Source organism: Aulonocara sp. 'chitande type north' Nkhata Bay, linkage group LG2 (assembly GCF_057382095.1).
Source record: "Aulonocara sp. 'chitande type north' Nkhata Bay isolate Kocher_YH1m ecotype deep benthic linkage group LG2, A_spYH_male_GT1.1, whole genome shotgun sequence".
Lineage (NCBI taxonomy): Eukaryota > Metazoa > Chordata > Actinopteri > Cichliformes > Cichlidae > Aulonocara > Aulonocara sp. 'chitande type north' Nkhata Bay.
Window position 1 is genome coordinate 27,359,113 of NC_141345.1, and position 27,214 is coordinate 27,386,326.

A 27,214-nucleotide genomic window follows, 5' to 3' on the forward strand; every position below is an offset into this window, starting at 1 on the left:
ATCTAACAAAAAGGCAAAAAATAAATATACTTAAGTAACTGTGGGGAAAGAACTGCAAAATAACATAAATACACCAAATAAATCACAAAAACATAATTCTACCAAAATATAACATACATGGTCACCACCGGTTTATTGCCGTCTGCCTTTTGAATGCACAATGCACTCACTAACACCACAGCAATCATTTTTGTCTCATGGCTTTATAGAAAGAGAAAAAGGAAATAGTCTGCATGTTAAGATGGATACAGCGGACTCGTGTGTGTGTGTGTGTGTGTGTGTGTGTGTGTGTGTGTGTGTGTGTGTGTGTGTGTGTGTGTGTGTGTGTGTGTGTGTGTGTGTGTGTGTGGGGGGGTGTTAAGTTGGGTTTTTTTTATCCATTCTAAATTGCAAAAGCAAATAGGAGCCCCCAAATATAATATTTTTACTAAACCTGTGAAGTTAAGTGTCTACAGCACCTTGTCAAATTGGATGTCAGCATTTTTAATGCTCCTAGTTGCCTCACTGACCAACAGACTCAAGATGCATTTAAGTGCACTGATGGGCTATGCGCAGAAGACATAATGATTCTATGTCAGTCCAAGTGGGGCATGTTTACTGCATGACTGCTCCTCATCCCTGCCCCACTGTGTTAATGGAGACACAAAACCCAACCACCCCAACCCACTTTCCACCAAGCAAGTAACAAGAATGTAAGTATTATTCAACATAGTTTTAATAAATGTTTAAAAACAGCCAGGACAATTCCATCTACTTAATTAGATACAGTTAACACTGCAACACAGAAAATAGCCTGTGAGATGGGGCTGTTAACGAGACATGCATTTGCCAAACCAACAATTATCTCGGTCCTTGCTTCAACGGCAATTACTCTGACATAAACACCAGACAAAATTTTAAAAATTTTAACCAACTTTTAAATATGAATAGGTTTTTTGTTGTTGTTGTTGCAGTATTCCTTGGTTCTAACCATTTACCTCTAATAAATTTTAATACACAGGGTTGTATCTTTGCCATTTTTTTCCCCCTATCAAAGTTATTTCTGTTGTATTTGTATTAGCGTCAAAGGCCTGATGGTCAAAAAATGCCTTGCAGTAAGAAAATTAAACATATGGACTTGACCTTCAGGCCCTTATACAGTGAAACAGCATCAGATGGTTGAAGAGGAACCCACTCAACCAACAGTTTTCCAGCAGACAACTGCAACATTCCATACATCAATTGATAATTTGGGCCATATTATACCGTTCACGGTAATACCGGTACAATGCTAGGCAACGATAAGAAAATGAAATATCGCGATAGAATATGGGTAAAACGCTCATGCGCAGTGCCGAAAAAGCACGGCGGTAACGGAGAATAAATGGGGAAAGCAGATTGTTGAGTGAAACAGATGAACCAGAATTAGTTTGTAAAAATGGTGCAATTTAACTGGTTTGGTGTTTGTCCGTCAGATATACAACAAAGCACATTTTTTTGTAGAACATGCAAGCGGGCTGTCGTTATTGCCGTATTTGTCGGACTAAGGTGCTCGTAAATCTGGGAGTAATCTGGATCCTAAACTCCGTACTTTAAGGTCCCGAAGTCAAACGAACATCACTGAGAGTTAAAAACTGTCTAAATTCTTCCATCTTTAATAAAACGATCAGCGTTGCTGCTTTACCAGGTGTAACTATGATGTTTAATATCCAGGCATTCATGGAAACAGAATTCATTACATTTAACGGAGTTAGAAGTTAGCGGAAGTTAGCTCGCTAGTTACCTAAGCATAATACAGCATGTTCTGACAGAGATTTCTGAAAAAAAAAAAAAAATCAAACGTACAGCTCTGCTATCACTTCCAACATATATGAAGACAGGAAGCTACACAGCAGTGACATTTGTAGGGTTACTGAAGTTGGGCTAGCTGGTATTTAATGATGTGTTACGTGATCGCTAGCGACACAGCTATGTTAGCATAACAAACAGTGAAGCTGAAGGATGAACGCTAACACTTTTCCACTCGATAAAAGTTAACGTGAAGGTTCCTGATGGTTAGCGACAAATGCAATCGCATGGCAGGATGCTGTAAACGGACCAAACTTCAGTCAGGAGAACTGAGATAATCCATCCACAATACGAGGTTAGTCATTAAAATACTGCAACAACATGGGAATAGAGCAGCTGTGATTAGAATACAGCATTAACGAATCAATGGTACGCAAGTGGAGGAAGAAAGAAGAATGAGTTGAATAAAGTTTGATTTATCTGACTGCTTTGTTGCCTTATAATCCCTTGCACCTTATTGTCGGAAAAATACATATTTGACTTTTTTTATTTGGCACACTGCAGTTTAATGTAGCAAAGCACCTCTTTTTAACTTCAGTGGATATTATACATGGTTATGCTCAGGATATGTCAGCCCATTTATACTGGAAATGCCTTTTGGTTAAAATTTCACAAAGGAATTTGCATTTGCACTGTTAAAAATTCATATAGCTTTAATGCACATAAAAAAACAGCTGCTTGTTTAAGTAAAATAAATGGATTGGGGGTTTTTTGCGCTAGTAAAGTTGTGGAGTTGTGTTTTGTCTCGCAGAAATTATATCGTCAGTTATATCGTTATCGCAAATTTTCAAATATATATCGTGATAAATATTTTTGGCCATATCGCCCTGCCCTACTGGTGATAAAACTCATACAGTTACAACTGAAATTATAATCCCATTGTTCTTAAGTCAATATTCCCAATAATTAACCCTAGTATTACTTCTGGGCAGTAGCATTGGCCTTTGAGTGCTCTTGCAAAAGAATTTAACTAAGCCAAACAAGTGCACATGAGGAAATACAAAGACAAAACACACATCAGCAGCCATACAAAGCTCTATGTAGGGTATAATGGGAGGAGGGGAGAATAAACAACTCATATTTACAAAAAAGATTAAACCTATAATTTAGAAAGGACAGAGATTTTAGAAATGCGTTTCACATAAAAAGTTATTTAAAGACAGAAACTCTGAGTCACAGATACTAATAGCACACAATTCAATGACCTCAGTGGGAGGAGGGTGGAGGTAGGCACTCTACATTCATATGGGTCAAAACAGAAACAAACCAAAAGCACTAACATAATACAATCAGCCCCTAAATACCAACTTTATCTTGATCACCCTGCAATATTAGCAGCAACCCCCACTTCCCCACCCCCCACCCACTGTCCTCACTTATAGCAAAGAAGCTTGAATGAGGCACTTTTTTTATCCTCACTATTCAAAGGACCAAACTGTAGTGTCAACCCATTTCTAATATATAACACATATATTCCCATTGTTTAAGATTTTATATTTCAAAAATTATATTATTCTACTCATATGCAAATTTCAAACATTCAAGATATTATTTGATTGCTATTAGTCTTTAAGCCTACTTTTAAAGTTATGGAACAAATGCAATATGTAACACCCATGAACTGCACAAGTACCAATTAAGATTTCCACTGGTTCACTGGAAATTCAGTCACTTAGCCTGGTGCTATGATGCCTCCAAATGAGCAGTACCTTTGGAAGCTGATTTGTTTCATGACTGAACGCTTCAAAGACCTCAGCAGACTGCACACTTCTTACCACATTTTAACACAGACAAAAAAAAAAAAGCCCCTGGTAAGATGTTAGTGCTTCAAGTAATAGTTATATCCAGACCAAGTCTCAAGTAATGCTCTGCCACACAGAGCATTTAAACTCATAACAAGAAAGGAATGTCAATTGGAACCCACAACAGCACCGCTAACACACAAACCCTAATTCACATATTGTTTACAAATCTCAAGCTATAATATTCATCTTATGACAAGAAGACAACTGTCAAACCTATAAAACCTACCTATACTACATTAGCTTACTTGGAGATATAGGACGTGATTTCCAAACAACTGATTTAATCTTTGAGATCCTATTTTAAATACAATACTTTTTATATGCCTGGGCATATTCTGGAAATTGTAGGTTCTGTGTAATTCTGTGCTATAACTCCATTTGATATTAATTTATCATGTTAGATATCCAAATTATATTCAAATGTAAATGCACAATGCACAAACTGACAAACCTATAACTGACTACACTGTATGCAAAGGCCTGTACATTCCAATGTCCCTGTAAGAATGCAGTTGTGGTTCAGGTTGTGGTTGTTTGTTCCTAAAAAACAAAAGGAGAAGACAATATTTCAAATTTCACATCATGTTGCAGTTTTTCATTAGCTTATATTGCCAGAAGGCACTTTTCAGAGACCATTTAGACATTTAGATCTAGCATGTCATCACTAGATGAATATATTATCTGCTTCGTTGTGTTATTAGACCAATTCAAATAAAAAAAACAACAAAAAAAACAACAAAAAAAACAACAACAAAAAAAAAAAAAAAAAAACCACACACACACACACACACACACACACACACACACACACCCAACCAACACTTTTTCAAGTAGGCCAGTGAGTTTTTCTCTTCTCCAGAACAGATGCTTCCATTTCCATGTGTTCCTTTAGCTCACGAGACACTGTTGACACATTGACAATGTTAGCATTATGCCAACTTCTCCAGACAGATGGCATATTTGTGCTTAGGGCTGTTCATTTCAGCTTGAGCAGAACTCCCAAGACAGCTAGGTTTTGCAACAGTTTGAACTAAGAGTTTCCTTTTACACTTTCTTTAAGTGGTGGATTGTCTGCACTGATGGTTAATCATGCTCCATGCAAGAACTAAATTTATTCGTCGTATTAACATCCTTGCTTTGATTTAGAACTTTTGATGTTCCTTATAAACTCCACCATCTGGCAGAAACAAACCAAGATCCCCTATGACAGATGTTTTATAAAGGACTTTTTAGGAAAAATGAGAGCGTATAAAATAGGGTTGTGCACGACTGACTAATCATTGCTACTGTCACTACTCTGTACCACACATACTAGTTGTTTAATCTATTTTTTCATTTTTATTTTAATTGATACCCAAGGCTGGTAAATAGTTGTCCTAATGTTATGCAGTTATCTGCCACCAGATGGAGCATCATTGGTGAGAAAAAGCCATAAATCTGTTATTCTCAGCCTGATTTTTTTTGTTAACTCCATTATTGCTAGTTCTCTTAAAGACAAAAAAAATTAAAATAAAATAAATAGATAAATAAATTAATAAATTAATTAATAAATAAATTAATTAATAATAATAGCATGGTGGCACGGTGGTTAGCACTGTTGCCTCACAGCAAGAAGGTCCTGAGTTCAATTCCACCAATTCCACAGTCTTTCTGTGTGGAGTTTGCATGTTCTCCCCGTGTTTGCGTGGGTTCTCTCCAGGTACTCCGGCTTCCTCCCACCGTCCAAAGACATGCAGCTTGTGGGGATAGGTTAATTGGATAATCCAAATTGCCACTAGGTGTGAATGTGCGAGTGAGTGTGAATGGTTGTCTGTCCCTATGTGTTAGCCCTGCGACAGACTGGCGACCTGTCCAGGGTGTACCCCGCCTTTCGCCCTATGACAGCTGGAATAGGCTCCAGCGCCCCCCGCGACCCTGAAAAGGATAAGCGGAAGCAAATGGATGGATGGATGGATAATAATAAGAATAAGATTACAGATCCAAGCGGGAGAAATTAGCTTTCTCTAAAAAGTGGATGGGCTTTTCACCTGGCAATAGGGTAAGGAGCTCAGTCACTCTGGTTGGGCTCAAAGTAGAATACCGTTTCTCCATATTGAAAGGAGCTAGCTGAGACAGACACCTCCTGTATAACTTGTTCCAACTGGGTATGTCCTACTGGGAGGAAGCCCCAGACCGCTGGTGTGATTATTTCATTCAGCCAGCCAGGGAATGTGTCAAAGTTTCCCCGGATAAGCCGGAGGCGGTGGCTTGCGAGAGGGAGGTCTGGCCTTCCCTGCTTCTGCCCCTGTGACTTGACTTCAGATAAGCAGAAGAAAATGAATGGATGATTTACCATTTGTTTTATTTTAGATTTCAACTTTTATTTAAGTGGCTGTCATGAATTTTCCACCAGCATGCATCGTTCATAATGCACGGCATGCTGCACCATACTTTTCAGTGACAGCTTATTCCTTTTTCGGATGTTAATTTGTCACATTTTAATAATAATTTAACATCTTTTATAGTTTAAATATGGTATTAAAAAAACTGGTTATATCAGTTTATTTTAAGTGATTTTCTTCTTTGTTGCCAAATGCAATGTTGATGATGCAAGCTGCCACACAGTTAAATAACATGATTCATTGTTGAAAATGTGACTAATGCTTTAAAATACTTTTGTTTAATGAGCTTTTGACATTACACATTCTCAAATTTAATGGGAGCGTGTCTTAGTTTTAGACTTGTCGGCTAGTGTAAAAAATATTTTTTCCCCCCCATGTTGTCCACTAACAAATTAGTCACCAGGAGCATCACTAGCACATATTGTTGTATATTGGATTAATAAAGTATGGGTGTAAGGCACCTGGTAACCACAACACTACAGGACATGTAAACACAGCCAATAAACATTCAGAATTCTCAACAGGTGATACGTTTTCTTCCCAAGTATAATTAAGCTCAGAGACAAAATGAATAAAGTTAACTTGTGAAACTGTTATTTGTCTGTTATCACCAGTTGGCAGGTAGCTGTAAGCTCTCTGATGAGGAGAACAGAGGCTAAAAAGAGGTAATTCTCGTTCGCCTTATCTGTAGTTCTTCGGACTCCAGTTCCCCTGGCTTCCCAGGGTGCTGTGTTATCAGACATGTAATGTTCACGTTCTCTGATTTCTGCAAGACTGTGGTTCATTAAACTTCATTCTTCATGTATGACAAAAATATATATTTTTTTTTCCATTTTTAGCTTGTCTCCTGTTAGTTTAGTTTCTCTATTGGTAAACCTCAGCACCGTGATAATCAGTGGGTTCTCAACCACACACTGCAATCCCCAATACATTAGCTCCCTTGCTTGCTTAGCCACTAAAAACGGATCCCAAGACCTCATCTTCAAGATCTGTAGGATGTTGACCATGAAAGTTTGCCTGAGCTTATCACTGAGATGTTCCAACTGCTGATAACCATGTTAAAGATGCTCACTGTCATGACATGACATTTGAGACTTGCATGACCCCTTTTCAAGACAAACTCCTCTATATGTCTTTACTTGATACTACAAAAAAAAAAAAAAAAAAAAAAAAAAGAACAAAACTGAATTAGAAGAGTCCATTACTAAATTTGGTTGTATATCAGATGGTCCAACCCACAGATTAACTACCTAACATTAAGTGGAAGAGGTTTATTATTCTGAATAACTGCTAACATTAATGTGAGAGAAAAAAAAACAAAAGCTAGGAGACAGAGTAGCTACTTCTGTTTAATCTAAAGAGCTTAGAAAGCAAAGCGTCTGGTCTTCTTTAAGTTCAGTTCTTTAAGTTTAAGTTAACTTAAAGAACTGAACTTAAAGAAGTCCAGACGCTTTTCTTTCCAAGCTCTTTAGACTATGATGACCTGGATGACTGATACCCTTCACAGACATACCTACTCCTGTTTACTGGTTTACTATCACATTCACTCACTAGCTAAAAAAAAAAAAAAAAAAAAAAAAAACTGAAATAGTGTTTCACTAGGGCTGTTCGATATAACGATTTATACCGGATGACGATATAAAAACATCTATAGTTTCATTTTACGCTATCGTTTGTTTCGTGGTGTCACAAAATAAACTGTTTATGGCAATATTTTTTCGTCGTTTTGATAGTCACTGTAGTGGCTATATTAATTTCTTAAAGTTCTCTCTTTCTCTTATATTTAATATAACCACACTACGGACGGACAAGCGCCTGTTTTTATGTGTTGTCGTTAGCAACAACGACGGTAAAACCATAGCATGTCCGCTTGTTTATTTTCCACATAAAACTCTCAAAATAAAGCTCAAGATCCTGTTTACACTTTTCAAAATAAACTGAATCACGTGAAAGAATATGCAGAGTATTTACGGATGAGAAGTAAAAAAGAGCCGCCAGGTAGGGCTGCTCGATTATGGCAAAAATGATAATCACGATTATTTTCACTGAAATTGAGATCACGATTATTTGACGATATTTATTTCGTCCGCCAGAGCTTATATTAGTTTTTTACATGCTGTAGTGCCATTTGTGGGAGCATTTCAAGTTGCTATACATCAATACAACTGTTATAGCCCATATTTTAAAAATGTGTATGCATTAAGTCCATAGTAACTACATTAATTGCAAAAAAGTGCAATAAACTACAAAAAAATTGAAAATCGTTTTTGTTTTTACATATATTTCTACTTGGAGAAATTTAAGAGGTTTATCCCTCAAAACTTTAAATACAAAAAAGTTGCAAAAAATAGTTTACAACAACAGGAAATTTATTTTGAGTGTCTTCATAGTTTTATTTTTGGAGATACAGCAATTTTTATATACTGCAGGAAAAACAAAAAAACAATCCTATGATGCAAATTTGCAAAGAATGTGCATGTGCATCAAAATAAACTATTTCCAGCAGTGCAATTCGAGTTCTAAGGCCTACAAGTAAAAAACGACATTTTCCGCAAAAATGACGTCACTTGCGATAGTTCACGTTGACGTCTTTTTCAATGTGGGAAGTGTTAAGAACAGCTGATCGGATCGGATCGGCAAAGCGTGTTTCTGGAATATTATGTTTTTGTTCCTGCAAGCTCTTTTTATGCAATTTTTGCAAAGCTATATGTGGAAGGAAACCGTGACCGAGGACAAGCTGATGGCATAAGATGTAAGTACAACTCCTCTGGTTTCATATGGAAAAAAAATTTATTGTGCTAGCTTAGCGTTCAGGTTCTACAGGGATTTAAAAATAGTTACACAAAACGAGCATGCTGCTCTGACCGGCTTTAAAGGTTTAACAATAACAATGTATTGAATAATGACTTTAAAGAATAATATAAAATAGTGTGCAAATACTGATAACAGTGCAAATGTTTGCAATATAAGAAATAAATGAAAAATGTGAACTTTGCAGTGTTGCTCTGTGGTGCAGCTACAACACCATAGCAAAGTTTACACACTGTGTCTACTTGATCCACGTCTGACTCCGCGAAGCCATAATGTTTCCACACCACTTAAGTTTTGGGTTTTTTTACCTCTCTTTTCAACCAACGGCAGTCCACTCCTCTCCAAATAACTTCTGCTTAGCTTTCCGAGCTTCCCTCGGATCCTCTTAATTGTTGTGACGCGTGTTCGAAATGCAGAGCAGTGCGCTTGATTTGCCACATGGAGCAGCGCGAGAGTAAAGCATGAGGGAGGGGCTAATAATCGGCTCAGTCATTTTTAATGATCGTTGAAAGCCCAGATCGTAATCGTGATTAAAATTCGATTAATTGAGCAGCCCTACTGCCAGGTGCTAAAAAAATAACCCTTAGACTCAAACGTTAGAACAGGCTTTTCCCCGCAGCACGCCGTGTAATAAATGCTCACAAAGAAAACGGCGGCTGTTACAACTTAGGTCTAAAAATGTATAGTTTAATGCATCGGTTAAAAAAAACTCGACTCCAGGTACACGACGCCCAGCTGGAAACACTTCCCACAAGTCGAGCTGCCCGAGATTCACAGAAAATGTTAAATTTTTGTGATTTATATCATTATCGGGACGATAGATGTTTTATATCAGGATATGAGATTTTGGTCATATCGCACAACCCTAGTATTCGCTTCGTAACCATCATTAGGTAAATTAACATAAACATTACTGTACAAACAATAACTCAAACAATGCAACGCAATAACTTTACTCTCAAAAACTAACCCTTTCAGAGTTGACATCACTGCTCCAGGGTGCCAGTGTTTTAAATGCTTGTGCACTGCAGTAGCGCCATTGAAGGAAAATGCCACTTTGCACAGTCTGCATTCAACTTTGTGAAAATGCTTTCACTTTTTTTTTTTCTTTTTTAAATCTCCCTTTCCATTTTCTTCTGTCATCCTGTTTTACGATTCAACATTCTTCAGCACTCCATACCGGGTGCGGTCTTTGCAGACGATAAACAGCAATACTCCCCCCATAGCTTCCATTAGTCTACTGCAGTAACAAATGACGCGTCAACAATAATATTTGCGTCATTGATTATGGCGATGAATCATTGCAGCCCTAGTAAGCAGCCCATCTGGCTCACTCCTTGGCCCATGCTGCTGATGTTTCAAAGAGACGGGAACTTTGTATTAGGGCTGAACGATATATCGCATTTGCGATAATATCGCGACATGATCAAGTGCAATTTTCTAACCGCAAAGGCTGCGATTATACGCTGCGATTATACTCCGTTTACGTGACATGCGCGAGTAAAACATGTGATATGATCAAACGAGATTGTCTAACCACAGAGGCTGCACTCTGGTCACGTGACACGGGGAGCAAAGTTTTGAAACAGTCTACCGAGAGTGAACTAGCAAGCAAAGCTGTAGCCTACACAATGGCCTCAGGTTCAACAGAACCAGAGCCTGCGGGGATGCTAGTCCCAAAGAGGAATGGAACATCAGCCGTGTGGGAATATTTTGGGTTTAAAACAGATGATGTCGCACAGAGTCAGGTACTGTGTAAAACCTGTCTTGGTAGAGTTTCTACATCTCGCGGAAACACTACGAATTTGTACCAGCACCTTAAGACTCGGCACAAAACAGAGTATGGTAGATGTATGGCTAAAAAATCTAGTAGTGTGCAGAATAAACCTAGTAACGTTACTCGGCAAGGATCACTGACCGAACTGTTTGATGGTGTTACGCCATATGAACGCACTTCAAAACGGCACGTGGAAATCACCAAAGCAGTAACCCACTGCATCGCGAAAGACATGATGCCCGTCAATACGGTGACCAAGCCTGGGTTCAATAATTTGGTAACTACACTGGATAAGAGGTACAGAATGCCCTCCCGCACGTATTTCAGTCAGACTGCAATACCCGAGCTACATATGCAATGTAGGCGGAGGGTCGCAGCGGAGTTAAAGGCTGTTGAGTTTTTTGCGGCGACAACAGACATGTGGTCAAGCCGTACAGCAGAGCCCTATCAAAGTCTGACGGTGCATTACATTACCGAAGACCTCCACCTCGAAGCTCGCAGCCTACAAACGGCCTACTTCCCCGAAGACCACACAGGGGAAAACATTGCTGCTGGCCTGAGAGAGGGGCTTGCGTGTTGGGATCTCCCTGAAGACAACCTTGTCTGCATAACGACGGACAACGCGTCAAATATGGTGAAAGCAGCACAGCTGAACGAATGGACCAGGCTCCAGTGTTTCGGACACAGATTACATCTTGCTATTGGTAAGTTACTGCCGTGAGTGAGTGAGTGAGTGAGTGAGAGAGAGAGAGATATGTTATGTCAACCCCACCCTGATGTACCCACCTTATGTTCTTGTATGTCATGATGTATGTAACAGTAGCTTTGGCAACACTGTTCCCATAGTCATGCTAATAAAGCAACTTTGAATTTGAGAGAGAGAGAGAGAAATGGTGAAACCTTGCATCATAACTGCAATTGTATGTCTAACACTAATTTTACTTTATTTTTTTTTCCCTCCAGAAAATGCAATCAAAGATGGTAGAGTATCAAGAGCAATTGGGCTGTGCAAGAAGTTGGTGGGGCACTTCTCGCACAGTTGGAAGAAAAAGGCAGCTCTCACTGAGGCACAGAAGGAGCTTAAGCTTCCTGAGCACTCTCTCATTACTGAGTGCCCTACAAGATGGGGGTCCAAAGAGAAAATGATTGCCAGAGTGCTGGAACAGATGAAAGCCATATCGCAGGTATTGACAGGTGACCGACATGCACGCTCCCTCATCCCAACCTGGCAGGATGCTGAAGTGTTGGAGTCCATTCATAAGGCACTGCATCCTCTCTCCGAATTTACTGATGCTCTTTCTGGAGAAGAGTATGTGAGCATCTCCTACCTCAAGCCAGTTCTCCATCTTCTGGCAACATCAGTCTTGGCTGAAGATGCTGCGGACACTGATCTGACTAGATCAATTAAAACCAAGGTCCTGGCATACCTCAACGACAAGTATAGTGACCTCAACACCCAGGAGCTTTTGGATGTTGCGTCGTTCATGGACCCTAGGTTCAAAACGCAATACATCAGCGCAGACAACCTTCCTGCCATTAAGGCCCGACTGAAGACAGAAATGGTGGAATCGGCTAGACGTACACATAATCAGGTAAATCCTTGAAAATTATATTTCCACAAACACATAATATTTAAAAATAAGCTAACTGCAAAACTAATGTCTCTCTTCCCATCTGGCAGGAGAAGAGGTCTCGCACTGAAACTGCTCAAAATTCTCCAAGTGCACAGGCCTCTGGGGGAAAGGCAAAGAAGACTATTGGTAGTCTTTTTAAAACCAGTGCGGCCTCTTCAGCTTTGCCTCTGCCACTTGAAGATGTCGTGGAGGCAGAGTTGAATAGTTACCTGTTGACCCCTGTCATTGACGGAGAGGATGATCCCTTAGCCTGGTGGAAGGTGCACAACATTCACTTTCCACGACTGTGCAAGATGGCCCGCAAATATCTGTGTGTGCCAGCCACAAGTGCCCCCTCAGAGCGTCTGTTCAGCACTGGAGGGAATATAGTGACCTGCACTCGCTCATCCTTAAAGCCAGCAAAAGTAGATATGCTAGTCTTCCTAGCAAAAAACCTGTGAGCTAGGATGATTATGGCTAACTGAGCCATACTCATTGTGCACTTTAGTTTGTGCTGTGTTGCTGTTACTTACTGCAGATAATCAAGATGTTCAGCCAGTTTTAAAGGCGTGTTTGTGTGTGTGTTTACACAATTGTTATTATGTTTGCACCTTATGTGTAATGTTACTGACTGCAGAGATCAGTAAGATGTGTGTATTTTTTATTTATTAGTTTTATTTATTTAATATTATTTTTTAATTTAATGACTGTCTAGTAGTTCACAGATGTCGAAAAACTGAGTGTGGTAAAGCCACTGATTTATTTTATTTATATTTCTGCAATCTGCACATTGTACTGACTTTCATTTTAATGTTTACACCAGGGTTCCTTGTCAGCACTTTATGCTCAGATGTTTGTAAGCTAAAAATAAACTATTGTGCATGTTCAAATATACTGTTGTGATTGAAGAAGTTAAATAAAAATGTCAGTCATCAATTCATGCATCACCTCATGTCATCATAACAGAGGTCTGTCTTCCAGGAAAGAACAGTTTAAAATTAATGTAATATAGTATTGGCCATACTATATGATGTATTGCTTGTCTTTGTTTAATAATACAGAAGACAAAGACCTTAAAAAATAATCGCATATCGCATCGCAATCGCAATATTGGGGCAAAAAAATCGCAATTAGATTATTTTCCATAATCGTTCAGCCCTACTTTGTATGCACTGGGGTTTTATAAAAAGGTGAGGCAGGTGTGCCCCCCGACCCAATAAGGCAATGAGTGCAAAACACTGACTTGGTGCTGAGGCAGAGTGTCAAGAAGAAAAACTGCTTTTACAGATCATCTCTATTTGGTCAGTGTCTTCAAACTAGCATACATTTTTTTTCCTCCACAAACATTTGTCAGAACAACATGTAGGCCCATCACAGTCATGGTGATGCACAGAGCAGTCTGAGATTAGCTATAATCTCTAGGTGAAGACTGGGGAGAGTCGAGGAGGACTGACATGGTAATCCTGACTAAGCCCCCCGTACATAAGATAGGTATGACACGAGTTGGGAGGATTCATATCTGTGTATGACATGAGGGCCCGGTGGTGCCAGTGTTCGGCAGCCTCGCCTCTGTCAGTGCGCCCCAGGGCAGCTGTGGCTACAACGTAGCTTGCCATTGCCAGTGTGTGTGAATGGGTGAATGACTGAATGTAGTATAAAGCGCTTTGGGGTCCTTAGCGACTGAGTAAAGCGCTATACAAATGCAGGCCATTATCCATAGATCATGTTTACCATTGTATGACTAAGGCTACATTCACACTGCAGGTAAAAGCGCATCAAATCCGACTTTTTTGACCCTATGCGACCCATATCTGATCATGGTATGACAGTTTAAACAGCACAAATCCGATATTTTCAAATCCGACCTAGGCCACTTTGGTATGTAGTACTGAATCCGATACATATCTGATGTTTTAGAAAGCGACTGCTGTTTGAATGGTCAAGTCGTATTAAATCCGTCTTTTACGTCAATGACACAAGACAGATGCCAATTATCAGCGCCGGAGATGACAAACGAGAAATCATTGTGGCCATTGTTAAAGCACGGGCTCTTTTTTATTTTTCCCCTCAGTGTCCTTCTTACACTAATTAATTTGTCAAAATTCGGTCAGTTACTACTGTGCAGAAATTGATAGACTGCTGCAACAACACCTACTAGCTCTGTAGCCACCATTTTTACTTCCGTAAACAGAGCGCATTATGTGTGACGTCTTCTTTTGCGCATGCGGGCCGCTTTGAGGGCCGTGAACCATTCACACTAGAGTGCGTTTGCTGTCACATTTTATTTGTAGTGTGAACGAGTATCCTCATATGTGGCTCTTATTTTTCTTAAAAACCCAAAAAATAAAAATAAAAAAATCTGGTAATTCTTTGTTTTTACATTCATCGGGCCCCAGTGTGGCCAAATATCAAAGGGAAATTAAAAATGCATGCCGTGGACAAGTTCGGGTCTTAGGAGGTTAAGACCTGCAGTGCGAACATAGCCTAACAGACAACAGTACTGTGATCAGGCAAACACATTTCTTCTTATATTTCAAGAGGATCGTCTTTATTTTCATCAGGATCACTAGAACAACAACTGTCCTAGTGAGATCTGAGTTTTCAACCCCAATATCCTCAGCTCAACAAACTCAAAAAGCATCCTACTATAGTACAAAGGGGAAAAAAAATAAAAATCCTAAGAGACATACTGCCAATAAATTTGTCTAGTGAGAAGCAGTAGTAGTAGTTCACAATGTGTCACAAATGCCAGAAAAGACCATCTAGTGACACCTTCTAAAAATTCTGGCAAGCTATTCAACAATCCAACAGGCAATTCAGAAGAAGTATAGTGGCAGCTTAAGAAGCTAGATCTTTCCCAGTCCCAATCCTAACCCTATCATACAACTAGAACAATAAGCTTTTGACTGACTGATAATAATACAACTACAGCCAGAAATATTTTAAGATTTAAAATCAATTAAACATTAATATAGTAACAAGTTTTTAAAAGCTTATTAAAAGAGAGAAAGTAAGGAAAAGGCTCTAATTCACACCATCAGAAAGCCAAGAGCAACATGTGTCAAGCTTTAAAAAGGCATTATGAGAAGTGGTAGCATCTAAGAACTCTACAGTATGCTATTTTCACACTTCTGTCTTTCACTAACACTAGAGGAAACAGCTAATTAGACACGCCACATATACAAAGTGCAAAACAAAATGTGTCAGGAACTTCATCATTAAAAAATGAATAGAAAATTTATTGTATTACTATAACACCTTTTTAAAGTAGTTATTAGCTGAAAATCTATTTAAGATTTTGTTAAAGGTTAGGGACTGCCACTTCCTATGTATGTGGCACATTTTGGGGTAGTCTTCAGTCAAAACACCATAACAAATTCAACTGGATTATATTTTGTAGAGACCAGAATATTAAAAATGTCTGGACCTTGAAACTCAACAGTAGAAAAGCATCCCAATTTTCTCAGGACATACAGTTACTCGTCCATCTCAAACCTGTAAAACATGTCAATTTGGTTCCATAGATAAATCCCTTTCCTGCATTTTTTTTTTTTTTTTAAATCAGTAGAGCCTTTGAGAGAGACCATTAACATATGTGCTAACCCACTGGTAGCTCCTGGCACAATTGATGGAAAGGGAGGAAAGAGAGAGATAAGGTTAAGTTATAATGGGGACGAATAAGGAAGCATCCTGTTCGCTATTTTGCACAACTTCCTGCCACAGCCCTTAGAATTTGAGAAATAATACAGCAGGGTGGAAACACTGACATTTCCGTGGCGTGTATATGACTGAGCATGCATGCAAAAATAATCAAATAAAAAAAATAAAAAAAAATATAGGAGAAGTAAGAAGTAACAACTGACAAAATAAGCGTGAACACCAACTGTGATGAGGCTATTTAAGTAGCTTGCAACAGTGGAGCCTGTTTAATAAGTTTCAACTAAACAGCCTTCAAGTTGCAGTGGATTAAAGTGTTGGAAATATTCAACAGATGTAAGCAGCATGTGCACATCGGCATTTGGTGAAGTGATATAAGTGAGGAAAAATGAGCATGACAAAGAATGACACAGAAACAGAATGCTCAGTTTGTCCTACTGGCTCTTTCGATCATACTACAAAACACAAGCAACCAGCAGACACACCTCTAAGCTACTGCAGACCGGAAGGCGTGTTCCTGTACAGACAATGCACACTACTGACACCCAAAAATGAAACCTACTCCATCTGACAAGATCAAGATGGAGTTGTGATGACAGTTTCTGTTTCTTGTGACTGACAGTTGACCGTTCTTCATTTCCCCCCACTCTCTCTTATGATTAACAACTAGTACATCTATATGGAATACAAAAGAATACTTGATGACAACCACCATTCTCTCCTTGCAGTTTTGTGGCCAATAAACAAATAAAATAAAATTTAAAAAGAAATGTTAGCTTACATGTCAAAAACTTCTTACTGATGATGCTTACTAAGCAAACACCGCGTGAAAATGCAAAAGTAAACAATTAAACAGGAGTAGCTACATTGTCCCCTTATTTTTATTTTTAGTCGATTACCAAAATAATCTTTAGTTGCAGTATGAGTGGCCAATATAGATCAAGTCTCCCACTACATGTTGTTTTAAAGCTGCATCTTAAGATTACTGTCATTATGTATTCATTGTCTGAAGTGATTGTAACTCTTAAATCATAAAAATAAGACAAAGCCACACAAAGCCACAGAAACTTTGAAAATAAGATAAAGTAATCTAATGTTCATGTGTCTTCAGAGGAGCAACACAAACACTTTGATAATAAGACATTTGTGTAATATAACATATCTTGGCAGTTGGTTTAATTTTTTTTCCAGCTCATGTAATTTTTATATTATTTTGTTTGAAAAATGCAAACAGAAAACTGAGATAAACATGCATTCATTCTGACAGCAACTATCACAGGGCATACGCGACAGACACTTCATGCTGAACCAAACTCATTCGGTCATGCATCCGTAACCACTTATACTTTGCAGTTTTATGTTAACATGCTCTAATTATGTCCTATATTTTCTAAGGCAAAAGACATGTTAACAGGAAAAGTCTCTTTTGCAAAAGTAACCTTTAATCAAAAAAGTCTAACAAAGATAGTGGAAGACTGAGACTTATAAAAATAAATAAAAAAATAAAAAAAATACACACACCCAACAACCCAGATGAGATTACGTTCTAAGTATTTGTATTTCAGTGGTGTACCTGCTTTGCATTCCAGTGTGTGCGTTTCAAAGAATTTTTATTACACAACTCAGCTCTCACATCCAGTCGGAACAGGCTTCAGAGAAAGCAGCTGCTTTCTGATCTGTGCAGTGCAACAGCAACAGAGCAAAAAGGGACTACAGTATATATGCTCACCCCTTTAGAATCAGTCTAGTGATGTGGCTAATGTGGATGTTAGATAAAAGGTACATTCGGCTGCTCCCTTATTTCCACGGGTTTTGCTCCAGAGGATGGACCAGCACGTTTTATTTGGCAAAGACTTCATGTCGGATGCAGCCTTCCCAATTATCCAGACTTGGAACACCAGGAGTACACCATCTTATGACCACCTGTGGCTAGGTTTGTGGTTATTGGATAACTGCTAATAGATAAGCAGCTATGATAATTGTTTAATATTATTAGTTTTAAAGTGTTGTTCAGAGTTGTGAACATCAACTACTGCTAGTGAAGAGAGAGGTTGTGTACTTGCCTGGCTGCAACAGTGCTGTGTGCAGTTGTGTGTGCATTCGAGGCAGGGAAGACAGCACTGCTTGTATTGATAGAGTAATTTTTAGTATTGATTAGTACCTTAGAATGTTTTTTTCTGACAACCCTAGTCTGGCATGTCCAGACTAGGCATTCCCTGCCTCGAATGCACACACAACTGCACACAGCACTGTTGCAGCCAGGCAAGCACACAACCTCTCTCTTCACTAGCAGTAGTTGACGTTCACAACTCTGAACAACACTTTAAAACTAATAATATTAAACAATTATCATAGCTGCTTATGTATTAGCAGTTATCCAATAACCACAAACCCAGACATACAATTCAATATTTATTCTTAGTATTGTGCAAATAATCTGTCAAGTTTTGGTTGTACAAGATTTATTCTTTATCAGCGTCGAGTGGATATCTGTTAGTTAACAGGAATTTCACTCTCTTGTAGTTGATCCAGAGTTGTATAGATTCTACCTCATTCACTGTTTTGTGTGGCTTAAACCAGTTAACAAGCTTCCTATAGCCAGGCTGATGTCAACAAAACAGTGTAAACAGCAGGCAGACTTTCAGTTTCTCACCTGTCTGTGGTCAACTTGAGCTTCTTAAGCATAAAAAACTATGCATTTTGACAGAAGGTACAGTGTCATTGCTGTTCCTCAGTTGTAGGCCTAAAAACAAAGATTCTGCATTTGTCCAAATCATCAGAGAAAGTGCTAACAATTTCGTTTGTATTTGGTATATACACGCTTGCTCTAGAAGAAACTATCCTTTCTGTATTCTTCTTCTTTGTTTTTGTCCTTTTTTTTTTTTTTTTTAATCTAACTTAATATTATACTTTTCACTGGGTTAATTGTTCCAATAAATACTAGGGGTGAGGTGAAAAAATGGCTAGAACATAGTATCGCACTATTTTGTCTGGTGATATTGTATCAATACAGGGACACCAAATATCTGTATTTTAGCAAATAAATGAAAGTACTTGGGAATACTACAAACAAGATGGCTCATCGCTGCTGATAGGAGGTAAACTTTCTGCAAGCAGTTGCAGTCTGACTGTCTGCGATCACTCTGAGATTGTCCAAGGTTTGCAAATAATTGCTGTCTAATTTATGAATGTATACAGATTACCTATTCCTATCACAAGTCACAAGAGTGAGGGGACTTGAATTAACTGGCTTCCAGATGTGAATTTATCAGCAACAGATATGTTATTTTCAATCATTCAAATACAATTAACTGCTGTATTATCAGAAACCTATTGCATCTGATGACCAAGTAAATACATTCAAAAGCATACTGATTATCACACTAATAGGAAACTGACTGTCTCATGGCAACATTTATATCAAGTTTTAGTGATAGTGTTAGTATGCTTGACAATCTCATTCTGCACTTAAAAATTTTTTTTTATCTTATTGGATAAAACAGATATCGACAACTTTGAGGACTTAATTTGCAGTTGAAACAGGCGATAAATTGCACCATATTATTCCAAAACTAAGCATGTCACAAAAAATTGTTTAGTGTTTAAAAATCACAAAAATATCATAATGTGATTGAAGTATTTCTATATTGTATCGTGAGGTGTCTGTCTGGGTGAGCCGAGTTGTGTTGAGTTGATCAGACCACATAAAGAGGAGCTGCAGAGATTTTCTGCTCCTAGTTTTTCAGCACCCATTTACCTTGCAACTGTGTTTGTAGAATCAACTGACTCATTTAAGCTTCACACCACCTGTAACTTATTATCGCTGACTGCACACCCAGTGCACATTTTCTGCCCTACTTAATCTCCTTATCTATATATTCACCTTTCTGGCTTCTTCCTTTTGGTTTTTGTCACTCCTCCCTTCATTCCTTCTCAGTTTGTGTGTGTCTCTCTCTCTCTCTCTCTCTCCCTCCTTCTGCCTCCCCCAGTCTCCACTCACTGATGGCTCACTTGCTTTCCCTCCTCAGCCTTACTCTGTAAAATACTGCTGTTCACGCTGAGCCAAGAGGCCCCTGCCACTACCAGTCCATTAACCACTCCAGATTCATGCTGGCACTCAGTCATCCTATTCTTCATCTCACAGTAGGCTCTTCTTCCCCCGAGATGCATGGAACAGGAACCCATGTGTCTGGGTTTACCTATAGCCCTTTTAACCCTTTAGAGCCGGTCAGAGCAGACACGCTCTGTTTTGCGTAACTATTTTTAAATCCCGGTAGCACTGCAACCACGTAAGCTAGCGCAATAATTTTTTTTGCATATGAAACCGGAGGAGTTGTACTTACATCTTATGCCATCAGCTTGTCCTAAGTCACAGTTTCCTTCCACATATAGCTTTGCAAAAACTGCATAAAAAGCACTTGCAGCAACAAAAACATAATATTCCAGAAACGCGCTTCGCCGATCCGATCAGCTGTTCATAACACTTCCTACGTCCATCAGCGTGAACTGTCGCATGTCCGCCATTACCTGCCCGAAACCGGAAGTGATATCATTTTGCGGAAATGTAGTTTTTTACGATCGGGGCCTTATGAGCCTATACTTGTGTTTTTAAAAGTTATGTTTGAGTTTATGACTTTCTGTGTCGTTTCTGGGATGCTTAGGACTCATATTGCACTGCTGGAAATAGTTTATTTTGATGCATATGCTGCTTTTTTGCAAATTTGCACTATAATATTTATTTTCGTTTTTCCTGCAGTGTATAGAAATTGGTGTATTTCAAAAATAAAACTATGAAGACACTTAAAATAAATTTCCTGTGGTGGGAAACTAGTTTGTGCAACTTTTTTGTATTTACAGTTTTGAGGGATAAGCCTCTTAAATTTCTCTAACTAGAAATATATGTTAAAAAAACAAAAACGATTTTCAATTTTTTTGTAGTGTATTGCACTTTTTTGCAATTTATGTAATTACTATGCACCTAATGCAGACATATTATTAAAGTTTATTATTAAAATACAATGGTTGTATTGATGTATAGCAAGTTGAAATGCTCCCAAAAATGGCACTACAGCATGTAAAAATATAAAGTAAGCTCTGGCGGACTTGGTTCTATGGTAGGTCATAAAGGGTTAAGACATAGGACAAGCAACACTGATGGCTTAATTTATTCATTAAAGTGGGAGAATCATTTAGAGCCCAAGGTCAGTGATGAGAGCACTTCGTATTACACACAATTATTTGCTATAAGTATGATTTTAGACAATAGGAACATGGGGAAACATGCATGAGGTCAAACATATCCTACAATGTGCTGAATAAATGTGAGCATGTTCCAATCAACTGTTTTTCCCCCCCGACATGTTATTGCTGTTAAGGGCAGCTTCCATAAAAGAAAGGTTTTAGTAAACCAAATTACTTACAAGGAGACGTTCACATGGAAATGGTAAATTGACTGATTCTTACATAGCGCTTTTCTATTCTCCCGGAGTACTCAAAGCGCTGTATACAACATGCCACATTCACCCAATCACACCCATTGTCTATACAACTTTCTCTATACGTAGTGCTTTCTAACTGCATTCAGACACATTCATACTCCGATGGATGCATCGGAGAGCAACTTGCGGTTAGTATCCAAGGATACTTGACTCCATGCAGACTGGAGGAGCCAGGGATCGAACCACCAACCTTCCGATCAGTAGGTGACCTGCTCTACCTCCTGAGCTACAGCCACACATGTAATCGTGTGCATGCCAGCTTATCAGCTGCAGACAGTTGACACTGTTTTCTGGTGAATAGGATAATGCAAATATAGAATCAACCTATTAAGATTGCGGTCATGACTTTTGCATTGAATTGACCATGATATTCATTCAGACCTGAATCCATCACATTTAAATGCAGAGAGATGAATATAAAAAAACAAACAAAAAAAAAAAACCTACATGTCTGAAAGAAAGTGTGGGCAAAGCAGACCCACTGTAAACCAAAGCAGTCTTAACTACTGTACTTGACACTGAGCCAGACTTTGTGTGAGACTAAAGAGTCATGACCTGACTTGCTTAATTTGTGCAGTTATGGTAAATTACACATTTGCTGAGGTGGTTTCCCCAGGAAGTTGGTGCACTGGTGCACAAAGGCACCAGCAGACATGAGATGTTATGCTTAAAAGAAAGATCCACTTATCTTTGCTATTAATCAGACTTTTAATAATTAAAAAAACAACAAAAAAAAAAACAACAACATAATAACTTGCATTCAACTCTTCAAACCCATGTCCAGTGTGGCAAACAACTACCTTGTTGTTCTATTCTATTGTTCTATTCTTTTCTATTGCTAGAATAGAAGAGAATAGTCCTTTATTGTTATAGTGGTTGAGTGTATTGCAGTTGTCCTCAGAATAGGAAACAAGTGTGTTAATATAGTTAAAGGGACAGAATAATCAGTAAGAGGCTATAGATTTTTGTAATAAGAGACTAAGGGCATTATTGCTATACATTTCTCCTCATAAGTGAAACGTTTAATGACTACTAATATCTAAAGCTTAAACAAAATTTATAAATATTTACATGACAAGTAAATCAGCTGGCCAATTGAGGTTGGAAAACTCCAGCTTCCTCAACTCAAGAGAGAAATACAAGCCAACTAGCCAAATTCTTAGATACACCTGCTCATTAACACAGATGTCTAATCGCGTGGAAATGACTCAATTCATTAAAGCAAGAAAGGTGTTTTAATAACTTTGAACATGGCATGGTTGATTGTAGCAGATGGACTGGTCTAAGGATTTTGGAAACTGCTGATCTACTGAGGTGGTTATGTGGGATTATCCCACATAACCACCTCAAGGGTTTACAGAGAATCATCAGAAAAAGTGAAAGTGTCCAGTGACAGGCCGTAGATGAAAAGGCCTTGTTTATGCCAGAGTTTAGGGAAAAATAGTAAAACTGCTTTGAACTGATAGGAAGGTAATTCAAATAACTACATGATACAACCAAGGTATGCAGAAGAGCATCTCTGAACACATCTCTGTCCGACTGAAGCAGATAAACTACAGCAGCAGAAGACCACAGCTGATGTCAATCCTGTCAGCTAAGAGTAGGAAACTGAGCTACCAATCATATGAGCTTATCTAAATTGGATAATAAAATACTTGAACAAAGCTATCTGATTTGAAAGAAAGGGTCTTGAGACTTGTAGCTAACAAACCTGCAGGAAGGTATGATAGCATCATGCCAATAAGGACAAAAATATCTAAGCACCTTGATCTAAGGAGCTTGGAAAGAAAAGCGTCTGGAAAAGGTGGAGAGTCCCAGATTTTAAACCCATTTAAACCCAGTGGGGGGGATACTCCCACTGGGTTTAAATCTGGGACTCTCCACCTTTTGACCCTAGAACTGAAGAAGCTTCTCGGCTGAGAGGTGAAACATCTTCAAGCAACTTAAAGAAGTCCAGACGCTTTTCTTACCAAGCTCCTTAGATTACGATGACCTGGATGACTGAGAACCTTCACAGACATTTTCCAGCACCTTGTTAAAGCTATACCGTAAAGACTTAAGGCAATTCCGAAGGCAAAAGAGGCCCACACCACTTTAAATGAGGTAGACATAATAATTGGATGTGAATGTACATTTTGGTAGTATAGTACGTTTTTGTTTTAAATTCAACAAGTCTGTCTTTTTTCACTTTCAGGAAAAATATAAAATCTACATCTCTTTTATGCTATAAATTACTAAAGAAACCTAATAAAACATTACATAGTTTGCAATGATGATTAAAGTCACAATAGGAAGCAATCATTTAAATTATAGCATAAGACATCCTCTCACATAGTTTCAAATTTCAGAAACTTGAAACACTATTATTCTGTCTTAACACTTTACACACTGCAACATCAAACTAGCTAAAATTATCCTACAAAATGCCAACATCGAGTTATCTACAAACAATTTATGAAGAAAAAAAAATAAAAAAAATCAGAGAGCTATCTCTGGAGCCCCAGAAAAAAATGCAAGTTACTGCCAAACTCAATGGCCAGAGCTAGACTCTGATCTAGAATTCACCTTGTATTCCAAACAGCTGTCCAAAGGCAGTGATCCCTGGCTAATCCTCACCGTACCTTCCTGCTGGGTTGAGTAAGCATGTTTATGTCAACAGCAAGGATGCTGCTCTTTTCTGTCTCTCTGGGCCTGAAGAACAGAGATAGCTCTTTAGGGAGCACAGCTAAAATGATCTGCTTTATAAACAAAACACCTTGGATAAGTTCACTGTAGGCACACTGACTCATATTTTTAACACTAATGATAAACCTAACTGCAGGCTACATATGGCTAACACAGTCTGTGTGAAGTGAAATCCACTGAAACACACGCACATGTTTCAGCTTACAGACATGCCTACACAAGCCTTATATCACTACAGTATGCATCTGTGGGCCAAGCCATAGTAAACATTACACAAGTTGAGCTCTAGGTTAGTAAACATCTAAATAATAAAATTATTGTGATGAGTACAATAGAAAGATCTCTATTTTGAAGATATGAAAAAAATAACCATCTGTTACTACTTTAGTATACTTGAATAGATGTGAAATATAGCTGAAGCTATTCCAATAACATACTGCATGAAAAATAAATAAATAAATAAATAAATATCTAATGCCTCATTTATGGTCACTGCTCTGGTTATTGTGGATGCCTGTGACATCACCACGGCCCCATAACCATTCATATTGACACCCGAAGCATGATAGACACGGTGCAGTCTCCTGAAATCTCAGAAGAAAACCTTTGCATTACTACTGAGCCAAATGATACTACTACTACTAGTTGTTATTGTCATTATCAGTATTATTATTATCATATGATAATGAAGTTGTTTTCAAAGTTTCTCCCTCTCTGTAATCTGCACGGTCCTGCAATAATATATCACTGACTTGATAGTAAAGGCATAACTTCTTTTACAATTTTGTCTCCAAACCAGTTGCACTGGGTTACAAAAAGATCAAGAGGCACACATCAAGTGGAAATGACAACAAAGTGTGGTGGGTGTCTGTTGTTGTGATGTCACTTGACAGGCGCTGTTGTTTGTAAAGTTCATATAGACTCTTCCAAAAACCATGACACTGTCTAGCAAACTATATCATGATTAAACTGAGAGATCGCGTCCCAGAAGACACACAAAAAAAATATTCACAAACAGATAAGTATTTATAAGAATACCAAAAAACAAGCTCGAAGGACAGGCCATGGTCAAGATGACCTGCTGAAGTTCAACCCAAACGTCACAATGGGAAAGGAGAGTGATTTTTAATGACTTTGCAACTGGCATGGTTGAAACTGCTGATCTACTGAGATTACCACACACAACCATCTCAAGTATTTAGGGAAAATGGTTAAAAAAAAAAAAAAAAGAAAAAAAAGAAATCTATCAAGTGAGTGTCCATTCTCTGGGTGAAAATGCATTCTTGATGCCAAAGGAAAATGGCCAGCCGATTCAACCTGATAGGAATACATGGGAAATCAAACCTTGAAGCAAATTGCTACAGCAGCAGAATAACACACCATGGTTCCACTCCTGCAACTGTCAGCTAAGAATAGGAGACTAAGGCTACAATTCACATGGGCTCACAAAAATTGGACAACAGATTGAAAAACAGTTTCCTAGTCAGAGGAACCTGAACTTCAGCAGGTTGCCAGAAAAGGTACTAGCAAGGTGTACCTAACAAAGTGGCCAGAAAGGATCTATTATTTTACTTAAACAAATGCAGCTGACTATTTTGTAGGTCAGATTTTAATTTTCAAAGTCCAAATACCAGTAAAACAAGCCAGCATTCCTAAACTGAGTTGAAAGGTTTGGTGGCATTCCTAGTCATAAGTCTAACGTACTCCATCATGTATCACTGGTATGTCTAAAATGAGAAGAAACCGGAACATGATGAAGTCATAGACAAGTCAAAGCGAATGATGGAAGAGTTGAGAAAGCTGATGTCACACTGTAGATCAGGTAGACCAAAGAATTCTAAACTCTCACAGCGGTGTAATCAAATTCTCTGCCTCTCCAAAAAAGGGTTCCTATTTCACAAACAGAAGTGCATTGTAGTCAAGGACATAAATTATTCTAGGCATGCAGAAGCTAACTTACACTTTCAGGCATACTCAGTAAAAAATAGACTCAGTTATGTACTGTTATCTCAGGTGATTGCACAATTGGTTTCTGTCTGTGACTCATATTTACTTTAGGTAGGCCTAGCCTACCTAACCCTGTGTATAGATGAACACTGCTATAATACTAGGTGTTAATGACCACAACAGTTTTCTTAATTTGATTTGTCTTTCAAACAGAAACATATTTTTCCCAAAGCTGCATAGGCACAAAACCAAACATTTGCTCTATATTATATTCAGCTTGTCACTACACCACCTATTTGAGCATGCAACTTTGCAAGGAAATGTAAAACACCCTAATACGCTGGTCTTTGTCACAAAAAACTGGGCCTCAAAGTTCAAATGCTTGCCGTTTGTACCTCTGGGCACATATCCAACTGGTTCCACACCCACACCCACACACACACACGCGCGCGCGCGTCTTAAAGAAAAGACAGGGGGGGGGAAGAACACCTGCTCTATGAAACATTTTCCTTTCACCTGGCTCTAAAGCACCAAATATTTAATTACGTGGGCTCTAATATGGACTGAAAACTCTTTGAAACTAACCGTTTACTTGGTCTCTGCATTCTCTATGGTTACCGTTTTTCACCTTATCGGGTTTCACTTGTTGCTAGACATGACCAAGTGTTCTATTACAAAACAGTTTGCTGATGACAGACATCACTACTGGTAACTCTGGCAGGCACGCACCACGCTGAATCATACATGCTGACAAAGCCAAATAGAAACCACCTAAAGTAATTTAGATTAAGTCACCTTGGGAAGATTTTAGCCCCACCTTATCACAGAAAGTTATTTCATTCGCTTATACAGTTCTATTTAAATACTTTTGCTTTACATAGCAACTCCATATATAAAACCCACTGCAGAAGAAAACACTAATTATTAACTGCACATGTGCAAATGAAAGGTTTGGTGCTTGAGCTGCCGGGAGCTCGTCGGGATTGCAAAATATAAGGTTTATGGGAGAGTTTATGTCTTCGGAGTTAAAGTGCCAGTTACTTCCTCATATGCTGACTTTCTAGTACTTTGACCTCAGTCGTGAATCCTATTGAGCACCATTTCAAGCTGCACTGACAGCTGGTGAGAAGCCAGCTCCAAGGGGCGAAAGTAATTACAGGTACGGTGTCAGCTCGCCGCTTTGTAGCTTTACTTAAAACTTTAGAGGAAGACA

At 38.5% G+C, this 27,214-nt stretch overlaps 2 protein-coding genes across 2 annotated transcripts in view; one reads left to right on the top strand and one right to left on the bottom strand.

Moving 5' to 3' along the window:
- Positions 1–27,214, bottom strand: part of diaph1 (diaphanous related formin 1) — a 53,847-nt gene that overhangs the window by 25,757 nt on the left and 876 nt on the right. The window lies entirely within an intron of this gene.
- LOC147338051 (E3 SUMO-protein ligase ZBED1-like) lies at positions 11,593–13,095 on the top strand. Its single transcript, XM_086263898.1, has 2 exons — positions 11,593–12,193; positions 12,283–13,095. The coding sequence occupies exons 1-2, from the start codon at positions 11,744–11,746 to the stop codon at positions 12,673–12,675; spliced, it is 843 nt and encodes a 280-aa protein (XP_086120024.1). The 5' UTR covers positions 11,593–11,743; the 3' UTR covers positions 12,676–13,095.